At 43.7% G+C, this 16,881-nt stretch overlaps 1 protein-coding gene across 1 annotated transcript in view; it reads left to right on the forward strand.

The window, feature by feature from the left end:
- Nucleotides 1-16,881, forward strand: part of NRDC (nardilysin convertase) — an 853,803-nt gene that overhangs the window by 257,649 nt on the left and 579,273 nt on the right. The window contains exons 17-18 of the mRNA XM_044086887.1: nt 5,760-5,846; nt 8,731-8,850. Of these exons, the coding sequence (XP_043942822.1) occupies nt 5,760-5,846; nt 8,731-8,850 (207 nt within the window). The remainder of the gene's footprint in view (nt 1-5,759; nt 5,847-8,730; nt 8,851-16,881) is intronic.

The following is a 16,881-nucleotide window of genomic DNA, read 5'->3' on the forward strand; positions in this document are numbered from 1 at the left end:
AAAGGGAAGTAGCAGCACTGGAAATAGACAAGTTGCTAAGAAAACGAGTCATCCAAACCGTCCCCCCAGGCCAATCTGGATTGAGCATTTATTCCAGCTTCTTTTTAGTGCCAAAGAAGACAGGCGACCTAAGACCCATTCTAGAGCTTTCCACGTTGAACCCATCTATAACCAAGGAAAAATTCCGGATGGTCACCCTTCACTCCATCCTGACCTTCCTGCAGGAAAAGGATTGGATGTGCGCGATCACCCTGCAGGACATGTACTATCATATCAAATGTACAGGCACTCCCGCAGGTTTCTCTGCTTCCGGCTGGAGGCCAGTCATCATCAGTTCAGGGCCCTCCCCTTTGGTCCCACCACAGCACTCAGAGTGTTTACCGAAGTGATGGAGGTAGTAGTGGCTCACCTGAGGCTGCAGGGAATTCAGGTCTTTCCTTACCTGGATGATTGGCTACTTGCAGCCTCCACCAAGCATCTGCTGTGCCAAGCCAGGGACTATTTCTTGGTATTAGTAAACAGTCTGGGCATTACTATAAACCTCAGCAAATCATCACTGACTCCAGTCCAGTCCCTAGACTTTATAGGAGCTCGGTTGGACACCATACAAATGGAGGTTTACCTCACCCCGGAAAGGGTACACAGTTTAAGACTTCATGTTTCGTACATTCTCCAGGCTCATCTTCCCTCAGCAGAGGCAGTTCTGCAGGCTGTGGGTTCCATGGCAGCCACAATCAGTCTTCTACCCGTTGCACGACTTCGTATGGGAGTTCTCCAGTGGACGCTAGCAGTTCAATGCCCTCTACTAGATCTACCTTTGTCCCATCCATTTCAGATTTCCTGGGCATGCAGAGAGTTTCTTTGCTTGTGGATTCTCTCTCCCAGACCTTATCAAGGTTCGTCCCTTTGTTCCATCCTTTCCCACTACCACAGTGACCATGGATGCTTCCCAGCTAGGGTGGGGGGGTAATTGTTCGAGAAGAACTGTCCAAGGCACATGGTCCCCTTCCAAGACCAATTTGCATATCAATGTCCTGGAGATGAGTGTGGTTCTTCTAGCGTTGCAGGCCCTTCATGCCCATCTTCCTCTAGGAACTATTGCTGTTCAGAGAACATGTCAGTAGTCTGGTATATCAACAAACAGGGTGGAACCAGGTCTTACCCCCCTTTGCCGCGAAGCTGAGTGTGTGGGAATGGGTGATTTCCACCAGCTGCTTCCTGGTGGCAATGCACATTCCGGGAAGCTCCAACATTCTGGCAGACAGGCTCAGCAGGACTATTCTGATGCCTTACGAGTGGTCTCTGAAAACTTCAGTAGCAGAACAGATCTTCCTTGAGTGGGGTCGGCCTTGCTGTGATCACTTTGCATCTCCTTCCAATGCGAAATGCGGCGAGTTCTTTGCTCTGAACCCCCCTGAGGGGGACGCCATCAGAGACTCACTGGTTCATGCTTGGCCTCCCGGTCTTCTTTATGCTTACCCCCCCATTACCTCTCATTCCAAAGTTTCTTCAGAAAGCTCACAGGTTTGGTAGTACAGTAATCCTCATTGCCCCATTCTGGCCTCACCAAGTCTGGTTCCCCTCCCTTTGGTCTCACTTGGCAGTTCCACCATGGATCTTGGATCTGGTTCTGGATCTCATTTCGCATCCCTCAGGGATTCCTCACCCAGACCTGGACAGTCTGAAACTCACCGCCTGGTTGCTCCAGTTCCAATAATGATTAGGACTCCCGGTTTATCCTTTCTGGTTAAAACCATTTTGGTGGCAGCTCACAAGTCTTCTACCAGAAAAATATATCATAGTAACTGGAAACGGTTCTCTATATGGGCCTCTCAATGGGATCTAGATCCGTTTATAGCTCTGGTTTCGGCTGTTCTGGAATTTCTAGCGGGTATCTTTCACCAAGGTGCTAGTTGTTCTACCGGTTACCATCTCTAACTTCCATGTGGAAGAAAACATGGCTTCTCTAGCTTCTTCCAGATTTTGTAAGACCTTCCTTAAAGGTACCTTTCTTTTAAGACCCCTGGTGAAAGATCCAACACCTCCATGGGACCACCTTTGTACTTCAGGCTCTAGTCTCCCCTCCCTTTGAGCCCGTGGCGTCAGTAGATTAAAATTTAAAGTTTTTCTTGGAAAACTGCCTCTGCTAGGAGGGTATAGAAACTTCAAGCATTGTCCATTAAAGTTCCTTACATGGTTTTTCATAAGGACAGGGTTTCCGTGTGCACTAATCCTTCCTTTCTTCCCAAGGTGGCTTCAGAAACCAATATCAATCAAACTATCAGTCTTCCTGTTTCCAAATTTCCAAAATAGGGGTGAATACAAGTTATACTTGTTGGATGTACATAGGCAAGTGAGTTTTTATTTGCACAGAACAAAATCTTTTTGTAAATCTGATCAATTTTGTCTCCTATTTAAAACCATTTCCGGGCATACCAATTTCTAAAGTAACCATCGCTCGCTGGATTTCCCAGTGTATCTTTCCAACATATTCTGATAGAGGCATTTCCCCTCCAGGTCAGGTGAAAGCCCACTCCACTAGGTCCATGGCCACCTCAGCGTCTTTTTGGTCTAGGGTGTTGCTGGATGACATTTGTTCTGCAGCTACTTGTCCCTCATCACATACCTTCATGTCTCATTACAAATTGGTCATTGTATCCAGGAGAAAGGCATCCTTTGGCTGCACTGTGCTCCAGAATATCCTTCCATGAGGGCCACCCAGGTGTTGGTAGCTGGAGACTCTGTCCCACAGGTTGAAGACCAAATTAAGTCCACTATTTCAGATAAAGAAGTTATGTACTCACCATAATGTTCCATCTGAGTAGTTGTACTTCATTTGTCTTCAACCCCCCCCCTGACCTTATCACTATTGTTCTAACCCTGTATGTGGAAGAGGAGCACTAGTGGCTCTCTTGATTATGCTTGGTTTAGTTTGTGGGAGCTATTAGTGGTAAGGTCTGATTGGGTCGGGCTTATATTTTCTTGAGCAGCAAGCTCGATCTGAGGGAAGGAAGGAGACTGGGGCATTATGGGTAAGGGGAGGAGCTTGGAGCTCCGATCAGATGCTAGTGATGCAGCCGTCTCAGATCCGATTCCGATCCGAATACCCACAGGTTGAAGACAAATGAAGTACAACTATTCAGATGGAACATTACGGAGAGTACATAACTTTTTTTTGCATCAACTTGTGCTTTTGAACAGTAAAAAAGTATGAGTTGCTAACGTCTGACATTACTTAGTGTATTCATTGGTGATCGAGCAGAAAAGCAAGCAGAAGTTGAAGGCCCAAAAGTGAACAAAGCCCAGATGTCTCTTCAGCTGATTGGCAGTTATTGACATAAGCAGACACCTGTGTTGTAACACTTGAGGTCCTGGACAAGAGAGAGCACTAATGGCTCCTTAGTAGTCCTGTTTTGAAAAGAAAACATAAAGTAGCAATGTAGTTTAATAATGCAGAATCAATGGGGGCAGCTGCCAGATCAACCAGCAAATGTTCCAGACTGCTGTGACAATCCAGCGGAGGAGCAGATTTGACAGGACAAGCCGATAAGTAGGTGAATAATTTTGTCATCTTTTAAAGTTGTGTAACTATATTTTTCCAGTGGGAATGTAGCATTTTTAGCATTGCTCAGCACATAAAAAAGCAATGCATCTAGTGACCCTGCTTTTGTATGTGTAGTGCAATCATAAGTAGTTTATTATTTTTTTTTTTTTGTTTTTATGAAGAGTGCATATATATGCTGTAGAAGTGGTAGGTAGGGGAGCAACTAGACGCTTTACAAAAGTGTGACAGTAATGCTGTAGGCACGAAAGAGTTCGAGGCCTTTTATTATTTCTGTGAAGGAGCACTTTATTAATGAATGGCTATCTGTTGTGTTTCAGGAGACAGCCCAGCATATGTTTTCAACAGTAATGCTTAGTTTTCATGACTCCATTCTTTTTCAGACACTAGCTTGGATCTGTATTCTGGAAGTGTTGTCATCTTTGGCAGTGCTCTTTTTCAAATTGCCTTGCTTTAAGCATGTTTGTTCTATGCCTGCCTATATTTCTTCACACTCTTGTCACTTTATTGCTTCATATTTGGTTTACATGTAGACCTGCTGCAGAGTGCCTTATGGTAAGATAATGCAGGTGTTTGAGTATTCAGCATGTCACTGGAGATTCAAGTGTTCCCCTGCAGTGCATTATTATTATTTCCCAGTCCTCTCTGTCCCTTTCTCTTTCTGCAGTGGGACTTGCCAGGTATGTGTACAGATAGAAGGTGTGCTTTAAACAGAGAGATTTGTGAATTTATTACTATTTTAGTTTCTTGCTTGGCAAGGTGTTACTAGTTTAAGTAGAAGTTATAACTTATGGGAACTGCTGGTGAAGTGACATCCTGTAGTTTAGGGATGCTGATGCTGGGCCAAAGAAGGCATGGTCTTCAAATATTGATAGAGATTTTGTTTTTCTTTTGGAAAAGACCCCCACAAGTGTCAGATTTGAAGTACTTTGTATATGAAATTTTAAAAGCACCTTTATAAGGTAACCATTGGAAATGTTGGGACCTGCTAGAACAAGTCCCAAAATACGGAGACTGAATGGCAAGAAGATTGGAATTGCAAAGTCCAACATGAAACTTCTTGGAATATTCCCTTTTCTCTGAGGTGTAGTGATACATCAGTTAAGGGGTGGGGGGCGCACACACACACACACACACACACACACACACACACACACACACACACACACACACACACACACACACACAAAGAAGTTTAAAGGAGTAGAGCAATTTGCGAAATTAGCTCTTCTCCTGTGTTTTGGGGTTTTTTTTCATTGTTTGTTGGCAATCTGCATTTCGAGTGCTGACATATCAGTAGGGAAACACTTTATTAAATTCACGATATTTATGTAATGAGATGGACACGCATACAATTTAAAAAAATATGTTAAATATTAAAAACCCATCATTACACACATTTCTTTTTAAACATAAACATATGTTTTCTTCAGTTTAACAATTATTATATTCATTCCAACATTACATAAATTGCTCAACTCCTACCTTCTCTTAAATTTCACTCCTCCTGAATATTTTTTTGCATGTGTTGCTCCCACACATAATTTGCTTCTTCCCTTTTTTTTAAAGATCCTGCCTATAATGTTTTTGTTTCCTTTACAACATTCAGTATTTTGAATATGGCTGTTTTAGATCCTCATTTCCATTTCCTAGTGTTTTTTTTTGTTTTGTTTTTTTTTTGCAGCCAACAACATTAAACTTAGCAAGGCCTTACCGTGTCTAAGCAAGTCAGATCTTACATCTTAATTGAACAGAATCCTTTCTTTCTTGCAATCATTTGCTCCCCCCATTTCTGGCAGAGTGTTCTGCAAGAAGTTTTTAAAATCTACCAACTTGTTACATTCCCAGAAAACATGTTCCCATTCACCTCCAGCATTTGCTATCTACCCAAAGAAAAAAATTGCTGATATGTACTTGTGGTGTAAAATATTTTTTGCAAATATTTCCATACAGAAAATCCAGCTTTCTGAGTTTTATTTTGCAGTTTTCAGAAGCAAAATCTACTGGTATGCAATGTAGCTTGCAAAAAACATTTTTGCTGCCATTTAGTTATCTTCAAGTCAAAAAGCAGGCATTGTCATGATTGTTTAAGTAAAAAAAGAAACGTATATTGTCCATGGTTGTCACTGAGGTGAAGTATGAAATTGCAATTTTTGAAGTCTGTGTGTAATTATGCAGTGTCAATTTATGTTGATAGATATTGAAGAGAAGTGGAAGAATACGTGGTCAGGAGAGTTTGAGTTGAACCCTGAACTTCATTTACCAGCTGAAAATAAATATATAGGTAAGCCAGAATATGTTCTTTTTTTTTCTCTCTAAGAAAGTTACCTTCTGCATACCCGTTTGTCCTGTCTGTCTTGTCTGTCTGAACTGTTTTTGGTAACTTACTTGTTTGGGTGTGATGAAGTTTCTGCCATATAAAGTAATACTTAATTTTGTAAAAGGAACTAAATATATTTTGTGCCGTTAATGCCAGGAGGGCCAGCTTGATGTTGAAGGGTTTCATTCCTTTGGGCGACCTCTAAAGGGGACAAGTTGGATTGGGGTCAAAAACAGGGCTCCAAGGACCCCATAGTCTCTAAGGGGGACCATAAGCAGTTAACTCCCTCATCTTCTATTGCTGTTTCTGGTCCACTGGGTTCGAAGGTCCCAGGACCCTCGGATCCCCCAGTGACCTCTGTTCCCCACATCTGAGCCTATCTCCTTTGGGGTGGGTACCTCAGAGCAGATCTTCTTTAGCCTCCTTGTCTTAAAGCCAGTCTTCTTTGGCTTCTTTACCTTGGAGCCGGTCTCCTTCAGCTCCAGTTGTGGCAAGGCTCCATCCCCTGCAATTAGCGTTCAGAGCCCTTTCCTAACAAGAGGGATTCCTTCAGGGTGGGAGCCTTTCTCCCTTTTGATCTTTTACTCTACAGGAGTTTTTGCCAGATTTCTCCCCATCTCCACCTCAGATAAAATCTTCCTCAGCCTGGATCCATAAGCTAGAGCAGTAAACTAGTCGGCGATCTTCAAACCCTTCCTTGATTGCTTTCTTAGCTGGTCACCTTGGTCTGTTGGAAGCTTGAAGACATTGGAATTGGAGCAGTTTATGTGGTCCTTTCTACTGGTGAAGATGGAGTTGGGCTTCATCCTGAAGCTGTTCCGTTCCTTAACTTAGTTTCCTCAATTCCTGTTTCGGAATCGTCCCTTCTGCTCAGGGCCTGTGCTCTTAATAATTCAGCCCAGTCTTCGTGTTGGGGCAGGACAGAGTGGCTGTGGATTCTGGTGCATTCTTTGGGACTGGACCCTAGATCTGCCAGTTCTGATCAGCCTGCATTTGCCTGTGCTTTCTATTTTGTAGAAAGAATGCTCTCCCAGTAGGATAGACCAGAGAGAGAGAGAGTGATCAACTACAACTGGTGTCCCTCTCTCTTCCTTGTCTGCGCCTTTGACCACTACTCAGCTTGCTCTGGGTCAGCTCTCCTTGGGTGGCCTTCATTCTGTCCTCGTTGTGTGGCCACTGGCTTTTTCCATCTCCCCACTACAGGAATCTCTGGGACAGAAAGTTTTGGCTAAGAGGTAGTGCAAGAAGACGCTCCTAGACTCCCAAAGAGTGCCTCACCTTGGATACCAATGAGAGGGGTCCTGCAAATCCCTCTGCAAAGACACTGCTTTTGGTGACCTTTTGGAGCTCCTTTGCCAGCTTGGGGTTGGACTACTGAAGCCTCTTTTCTTTAACAGTCTGTTTTTGCTGGCCTTTGGAGTGGGTCCATCCATATCTTGGGGTAGTTCCCCCTTCAGATGCACTTACTGACCCGTTGTCCTGGAGGGCAAGGAAGGAGCCCAGTACAGTGTAACCTATCCGTAAAATGCCCTTGGCAACACTGGAGTAATGGTCCTGTCATGGTTGCCTTTGTAGAGGCGATGGCCAGAAAAAAGCACATTTTTGAGGCGAGTTCTTCAGTTCATCCTCTGAATAGAAGCTTGGGCATTGGACCACTTAGGGAAGAGAGCCTACACATCAGTCGCATTCGTGCTAAGGGAGTTGCACTGTTTAGCCTGCTTGACCAGACTTCAGCGGGACATGATGTCAGAAGCGTCAAGAGTGGTTAAGACACAGTAAGTGTCCAGAATCCCAGAAATATCCACACATCTGCTTTCTATGCAGCTGTTGGCACATCCCAAGTAGCTGGAGCCAGCATCATTGTACTTCACCATGCTTGGATGAGGTTGTGTGATTTTGCTGACTGCTTTGAGGTGTCCTTTATCAAATCCTTATGCGAAGGCTCATCACTGATTCGGGATGAAAGTTAAGGACACTTTAATCAGGAGTGAGCAAGATGGAAAGACGCTGTATGCCATTGGAGTTCATTTTGCTACTCCTCAGCAGACCTTCTGTCAGAACACTAAGGGAAGAAATCATTATTTTTTCAGGGAATCACTGCAGTCCTTTTTAAAGAAACTCCTTCTGAAAGCTCCCCTTGGCGGGGGGGCAACTACAATGGACGCCTCCCTTGCGGCAGGGATGGTTCTCAGAACCAGAGCCTTCACGGAGGTTTCTCCAGGAGGCTGTTTCAACAATCTTGAAGGGTTGCCTGACCGTCCTGCTCTGGTGGTGGTCGAGGGGTTCAGCTAGCTGTACACCTGCAAGCTTGAGAGGCCATCACCTTGGACGCATGGGTGTTGAGTCATCCACAGGTTATTCAGTTCTATTTTTACAAGTTCCAAGGACAAATCTCAGATGGCTTTCAGACATGCCACCCCATCAGAGAAGAGCAGCAGCTATCGAATTTAGAAGCTGCTACCAGAGTTCATCTCCGTTCATCTCTGCCTTGTAAACTATGATTCCCTGAATCCATAGATAAGAAATTGAATAACCTGACACATGCACACCAACAGTAATGATTCTGTCACATACACACGTGTGAATCCTAAAAGTGCTTCTGTTTTATGAATGATCTTAATTCATTTTATGTTTAAATTTGTGTCTGTTACTTGACTTAAGTGAAAGGAAAATTCTACTGACCAGAAATTTTTTGCAGAGAAAGCTGCTGTTTTGTGCATATTAGGCAAATATTTTTAGTAATGTACAAGTAGATGTAATGTTAGAAGCCCTCTGCATGATTCTGACTACTCTGTATAGTTTGCTCTATGCAGCACCGAATAACACTTCTGCTTTCCTTTCCATCTAGCTACCAACTTTACTCTGAAAACCTCAGACTGTCCTGACACTGAATATCCTGTCAAAATAGTGAACTCGAAACATGGTCATCTGTGGTATAAGAAAGATAACAAGTTTAAAATTCCAAAAGGTGAGACTTTGTAATAATGTGGCTACTTTTTCATCAGGAATGTAGTAAAGTTGTAGTTTTGCAACTGTTCAAGCTAAAGTTAGTCTAAAGCGGTTTGTGAAATATGGTGCTTTAGACTAGATCTCTGACTTCCCTATAAAAGCTTGCTGTTTTTTCTGGTGACATTTGAGTTATTTAATGTGCTTTCTGTATTTTTTTATTTATTTTAATTTTTTTAACTTTTATTCCTTCTAAAGACTGCTTTTGGAATAATTTTCCTTTCAGGGAACAAGTGTTCTTGATCAGGAACGTAATTCTCGAAAACTAAATTCATGAACATTTTAATTACAGTCTGGCCTTTACAGTGTTATTTATGTTTATTTTTCTCCTTCAGCAGCAGTTCAGTTAAGGCTGATAAAATGCACCTGTAGTCCAGTGCAGACCGGAACCCTGCACCAGTAATCCTGTGCAGACAGGAACCCTGCAAAAGTAGTCCAGCTTAAGCAGAAGAACTGCACTTGTACCATCAGACCAGTTGTGGCTGGCAGCCCACACCAGATGAGACAGGCACTTTACTCTTGTGCCTACAAAACAGCTTTAGGTAAACATCCTTCTCTTACACAAACAGGCTAGTTTATGCAGGCATCCTTCAACTACTGTCACACGTTATGTTGGATAGGTATTCTACCCTACATCAGCTAAAAACAGGCAATGTCTCTTCTGCAACAGACTAACATCAGACCTGGGATGGGGAGCAACTATGAATGTTCTGAAGGTTCAGGGACATAGGGACTACCATCAAAGGAAAAAACACAGAAACGTCAGGGAAATGACTGTCTTTATCCTAGCCCTAGACATTCCTTCCCTTCATTCACCCAGGACCTCTAAAATTTTCACAGACAACACTACAGTCCTGTGGTACATCAACAAACAAGGGGGGACAAAATCCTACCTACTTTGCAGGCTGGCTGTCCAAGCTTGGGAAATGGCCACCCTCTCCAAGGCAACGCTGCAGGCAGTTTACATTTCATCACAAAACCGTGTTCAGGCAGATGCTGTCAGCAGGTCAATATCTTTGAACCATGAGTGGATGTTGCACAGGGATGTGATTCTAGATATAGTCCACTGGTGGGGTATACCTCAAATAGACCTGTTTGCCTCTCCTCAGAACAGGCAACTACAGCTACTCTGCACAAGGACTCCCTCTCCTCAGGCATGGAGGGTGGATGCATTCTCGATTTCCTGGACAAGGATGTTTCTTTATGCATTCCCATCTTCCTTGTCATACAGAAAGTACTGCTGAAGATTCAACAGGACAGCCCCAAAAACTTGCTGGTGACTCCCTTTTGGCCAGGGCAGCATTGGTTCCCCCTTCTTTTTTCACTAGCCAAGGGCAATCACCCTCACAAGGGTGGTTACCTCACAAGTTGGACTTCATCACACAACAGAAGGGATCTCTTATCCACCCACACCTACAAACCCTCAAACTGACCCTGTGGGTGGTAAAGTTCTGATCCCTTTTAGACACCTTTATTCAGAGGACATGCTTTCTGTCCTCCAGGAGGCCAGGAAACCAACTACCAGGAGATCCTACCTTTCTAAATGGAAACGTTTTTCCAATTCGTGTCTCCACAAGCAACTAGATCCTTTTCAGGCAGATGTTACCTCTAGTTTTGTCTTACTTGTGTGAACATCTGAAGAAAGAACTTTCATATTCCTTCGTAAAAGTCCATTTATCAGCTGTCTCCGTGTGCCTACCTCTCAATCCACCTTTGCTATCCAGATTAGAGGTAAAGTTTTTTTTTTCTTAAGGGTGTGATCCATACCAGGCCACCAAGAAAACCCATTCCTCCTTCTTGTGACCTGAATTCTAGAAAAACTCACCACTGTACCTTTTGAACCAGCGGTGTCAGCCTCCCTGAAGATGTGCACTTGGAAAACAGTGCTTCTAGTACCCCTGGCATTAGCTAGGAGGGTTTCAGAGTTACAGGCACTCATGGCTATCCCACCCTACCTGATATTTCATAAGGATAAGGTCTCCCTTTGCACAAACCCATCCTTCAAGCCTAAAGTGGTCAGTGAACTTTCGCTTAACCAATCCATCCACTAGCCCACTTTTTTTCCTTCTTCACAGAATGACAGTGTGTGCTCCATTCCCTTGATGTTCACAGGCACTTTAGGGTTTACCTGGACAAGACTAAGAATATAAGAAAGTCTAACCAGTTGTCTCCTTTCACCCCAGGGCTCTGGGGAAAGCTGTCTCCAAACAAACATTTCTTCCTGGATTTCCAAAACTATTACCTTCTGCTACTCTTTCCATGGCAAGGACCCTCCCTCTGCTGTGAGGGCCCACTCTACCAGGGCTGTGGCCTCCTCAGAGGCTTTTTTCAAAGGTTTAGATACTGCCACTATACTACAGGCAGCCACATGGTCTTCATTCCACACTTTCATTAAACATTACAAGCTGGACTGTATCTCCATGGCTAGGGAAGACTTTGCAAAAGCCATCCTGCATGGTTTCTTAGAAGGTTCTTTTTCTGCCACCATCCATAACACAGGCTGAGCTTTGGTACTGTTGCTCAATATTTAGAATACTGCAACATGAGAATAGAAGGACATAGAATAGCTGTGTAAAATCTTACCATAACCATAGATGTCCTCTTCCATGTTGCAATATTCCTATCCCTCCCTCTAACCCCCACTAAGACATCTACCTCTTCATCTCCTTTATATTCAGTTAACTTTCCCTCTCTGGATGACATCCTGATCAGCTTCCCTTAGACTAAGTCTAACTGGAGCATTCAGTTCTGAGGTCTGTGCATGTGGACATCACATTTATGGCCCACGGTTTATGGTATCCAAGTGTGATTTCCCAAGCACCGTACAGCACCCAGGCTAAGCTTTTGTATATGGGCCAGACATTCGGGTCACCTCAGACGGAGGATCCCTCATGTTTAGAATACTGCAGTATGGAAGAGAAGATGATCTGTGGTTATGTTAAGATTTTACACAACTGTTCTTTGTCAATCTTTATTTTTATCGTTGACAGATGGGTTCGGTTCCGATCTCAGAACTGTCTTGGCCATTACTACAGCTCATACCAGCCAAAAACTCTCAAGCTTCTCCTCTACCCAGAATCCCTATCTCTCTATTACCTCAGATCTCGTTTGCTGCTTTTCGAAAACGGTTGCGTCTAGCTACTACTCTCGAGCACTAGTGGGTATAGGTAATTTTTTCTCCTTTTTTGGATAGTTTTTGTATATTTTCCTTTCTTGTTACACTTAGTGTATTTCTCCCGGTATTATCATTGATACTTTTTCCCTTTACACTTTGGTGTATTTCCCCACTATCATTGCTGATAGTTTGCCTCCCTGCATCTCTCTGTCATAGTCTTCTATCTCCCTGTACACACTTGTGTACATCTAAGACCATCATCATTGATAGTCTCTCTTCCCTATTTTTCCTTCTTCCTTAAAATATAAAAAATACAAGTAAAAATTATATCTTTGTTGCTCTCGCTTTCCCTTTTTGTTTGTGTGGAGTGAGATTTGTTTATCGGATTTATCTGTTTTTCCCTGCTTGACATGGCTGAGAAAGGGTAAAGGCCCCTCTGGCTTCAAAAAGTGACAGAAGTGTGGCCATAAAATTCTGTCTTCAGACTTTCATTTACTGTGTGTGTGATGTGTTGGTCCTTACCACTTACAGGAAGATTGGAGCATCTGTTAACACCTTCAGCCACCAGGCTTTAGTGGAAAGGCGAAATTAACTTGTATTAAAAGGACTTCTCCCATTAGCCTTTGGTGAAGCCTTATCCCCTGGAGATAAAGCCAAGACAGATGTTTCTTCTCCTTCCTCTTCCTCTCGAAAAAATTGAAGAAGTCTTTCAATTCCAGCCTTCTTGTCAGTTCCAGATAAACAAAAAAAAACTGAATACCTTGGCTTCAACAGTTCCCATGGAAGTGAAGGCCTCTGCTGTTGACACTCCGGTGCTGACGTGCTTTCTGACACCTATCACAATTTTGAGCCCTTCAACATCGAACGCCTCAGTACCGAAAGTGACTTCTACTTCACCAGACAAGACTAAATTGCCTAGAACTACCCACTGTGCTCTGTTGATCCCTTTGTTGGGGAGCTTCCAGAGGTATTCTTGCAGAGGCTTAAGTCCCCATCTGCGTTGTCAGTCCATTCCACCAAAAGCCTTTCATAACTCGACATGGAGAGGCTAGTGAATAAGATTTTATGGGCTAGAGGGCTTTCAGGTCCCTCTTCGGTACTGACCCCTTTGAGTATTGGTACTGAAACTTCTTTTATGCCACTAACCAGTCCTCCTCCTCTAACCTCCTCTGAGGTCTTAGAGTCCTCTGTCCTGGAACTCCTGGTACCAACTGTACCGGCTCTGCAATTGTTCGCTTCTTCAGAGCTGATAGTTACCCTGAGCTTTTCAGTTGTTTCTGAACAGTTCCGGAGGATGGGTCTCTACTCCAGGTTTTTCGCAGCTGTCTCTGCTCCTAGGAGCTTCGACTTGAATTAGTTTGGCCCCAGCTTCAGTCTCTGGGGTTGGGTCTTCTGAGCGAGGAGTGACCCCGGTTTTGAGGTAGTCCTCTGTTCTGGTCTCCCTTCCATCTTAAGGGGGACTGGCCTTCGAGGCTATGCAGAGGGCTGTCTCTGTTGTAGAGACTCAGTCGGTGCCTTCCCTCTCAGGATAGGTACCTCCCTCTAGTTCTGTTATTCCTACTGCCTCTCCACTAGGGCAGTGGGTGCTGAAGCCTCTGATATCACAGGCACGGGTACTGTCATCTTCTGATACTTCCCCTGACTGTCCCCCTGAGGAGGTCCCTCAGAAGAAGTGCAATAGGAAGCACTTGGATTCCCCCCAGGAATCAGTCACTGAAAACTGATTTTGATGAGGAGGAAGGGTCCCCATGGTCACCCCCCGAAGATGTTTGATTCGGAGGCATCTTGGAAATTTTAAAACAGAGGGGTGGCTGGAAGTACCAGAACCCTTCCTCTGAGGAATCTGTTTACCTACAGCCTTTCGGCACCTACCCATTTACCTCTTGGGTGACTCCGCCCACTGATGAACTCATTCAGTTGATTTCTTAGTGGGTGTGGAAGGCTCCAGGCACCATCAAGCCCATCCCTAAAAGACCAGACCACATTCTTTCCTCAAGACGACCGCAGTTTTGAGCTAAGGGGTTGGCTGTAGATGCTGTGGTCATAGCTGCAGCCATTAAAAAGGAACTTGCTGAGGAGAGTTCTTCCGTCTATCCACCCAGAAGAGTCTCGAGCCATGGACAGGTTTCTGAAGCGGGTTTGTGCTTCATCAACCTTCACCATAAAGTGTTTTAATTTGTTGGCACATTGCATCAGACTTTAGCAAGATCTGATTAAAGAGTTGTCAGACACCATGGCAGGAGCTGTAGCTGAGGAAGTCCAAGAGAAAGTGGATTCCCAGTTAGCCACCCTCAAGTCTGTGTCCAATTCGTCCATGAGGCTGATCTCTCATACAACCAAAGGAACATCTAGAACAGCAGGTACAGGCATGACTATAAGGAGACGGTCCTGGATGTGCCTGTATGACTTTGCAGAACCATTCAAGTCTTCTTTCCTCAATGCTTCTTTTGAGGGAACATCCTTGCTTGGTCCTAAAGTAAGAGACTTTATCCAGGTGTGAGAAGGATGGTAAGACCCTTTCTGCTGTCGGCATATCTTTCTCTACCCCACCAAAAGTCCTTTTCTAGGAACCAGAGGAGCGGTGGCAAAATGTAGTTCAAGAAATCCCAATGGCTTTTCCAAGACACGCATGGAGAGAGTTCCCTCAGGGGCAGAGGTGGGAACCAAAATGGAAGACAGCATCCTCATGGCAGGGGTGGTCCGCAAAACCAGGGCTTCAGGGATTCTTTCCCAGGCAAGCCCTTTCAATGTTCCTGAAGGGAAGTCCGATTGTCTTCCTCTGAAGGTAGTCGGGGGATGCTTATCCTTGCACCTAAACACCTGGCTAAACCTAAACGATTCCTGGGTGCAGCGGTTCATATCCAGATGCTATATCCTTCCCTTTTCTCAACCTCCCCCTCCCGTTTAAAAGAAAATCACCGATGTTCCACCCAGTCAGATAGATTCAGCAGTGCAAGAAATTCAGAAACTGCTGGACAAATGAGTCATCCAGCAAGTCTTGCCAGACCAAGAAGGATCCAGAACCTACTCAAGATTCTTTTTAGTGCCAAAAAAGACAGGGGACTGGAGACCAATTTTAGATCTCTGTGTATTGAACAAGTCTGTATGACAAACAAAATTCTGGATGGTCGCAGTATAGTCTGTTCTTCCCTTTTAAAGGACGACTGGATGTGCTAAATAGACCTTCAGGATGCGCATTACCATATAAAAATGGACAAATGCTTCAGAAGGTTTCCCCAATTCTGGCTGGGAGCCAGTCATTAGCAATTCAGAGTACTACCCTTTGGACTCCCCACAGCCCCCAGGGTGTTCCCCAGATGCATGGCAGTCGTAACAGCTCACTTGAGACTGCAAGGATTCAGTGTTTCCATACCTGGACGATTGGCTTATAACTGCTTTGACCAAGCGTCAATTAATAGTAGCCAGAGACTACACCCTCGATGCCTGTGCCCATCTGGGAATTAGTCAATCTAGAAGAGTCACATTTAACTTCGATACAAAATTTAGAATTCACCAGTAGTAAAGGTGGAAGTTTCTCTCTTGGAAGACTCTCTTTTTGGTAGACATTACTTCAGCCAGAAGAATTTCAGAAATCCAGGCCTTATCTGAACCTCCTTGCTTAGTCTTCCATAAGGATAGGGTATCTTTACGAACAAACCCCTCCTTCCTACCCAAGGTAGTATCAGAGGCTCATATCAACCTGACTATTAATTTCCGGTCTTCTTCCCCTAATCATTCTAACAAAGGAGAGTACACTTTACATTTACTAGACATCCATAGACAGTTACATTTCCATATTCACAGAAAAAAAAAAGGCAATAGAGTCAGTTTCTTTTTCTACTGCAAAGTTGGGCAAGACAGTCAGCAAGATTACCCTGTTTAAGTAGCTAAAATATTGTATTTCTTTCATTTATGACAAAAACAAGTTAACGTTGCCTAAACCTGTCAAAATACATTCTACAAAGTCTGTAGCCACTTAAGCAGTCTTCCAGTCTAGAGCTTCTATGGATGATATCTGTGCAGCAGTAACTTGGGCTTCTCCCCATACTTTTATTACTCATTACAAACTGGACCTGGTCTCTAGGGGAAAATCATCCTTTGGCTCGATGGTGCAAAGGAATATCCTTCCGTGAGTCCACCCAAGTTTTTAGGTAGCTGGAGACTCTGTCTCATCTGTCAATGATAACATGAAGATTGACAACATTAGATAAAGAATTTATTTACTCACCATAATATTCCATCTGTGTTGTCGATCTTCATTTATCCTTGACTTATCCCCCTCCATCCCCCGTCCTCAGAGATTTTTGGTGGAACAGATCACAGTCAACTGAGCTGTTATACTACCCAAATAAAGTGGATAAGGCTTCCATCTGGCTTACTTCCTGTATGTGTGTATATATAGATGTGTATATGTTTTCATATGTTTACAAATTTTCTGCCAACTCTATCTGAGGTAATTGAGAGAGAGGGATTCTGGGTAGAGGTGAAGTTCAAGAGTTTTTGGCTGGCGCGAGCTGTAGTAATGGCGGAGTAGGTTCAGAGATCAGAACCTAACCCATCTGTCAAGGATAAATGAAGATCAAAAACACAGGTGGAACGTTATGGTGAGTACATAAATTCTTTTTTGTGCACTTTATCAGCAAGCTGGTTTCTTTTACTGGTGCTGGTGCTAATGGGAGGAAGGATGAATTAACTGAAGACATTTCTTCATTTTCACGTAGATTGGGGTCTTCTCTTCTGCTCCTTTGGTGGATACAAAGGACTGGTATTGGGAAGAATGTAAAAAAGCCTTATTTGGCGTACAAGAGCTGTGCTGTGCTCTCTCTCTCTCTCTCTCTATATATTTTTTTTTTTTAAATTTTATTATAATTTTTTAAA

Source organism: Protopterus annectens, chromosome 10.part0, assembly GCF_019279795.1.
Source record: "Protopterus annectens isolate FY-2018-M chromosome 10.part0, PAN1.0, whole genome shotgun sequence".
Lineage (NCBI taxonomy): Eukaryota > Metazoa > Chordata > Ceratodontiformes > Protopteridae > Protopterus > Protopterus annectens.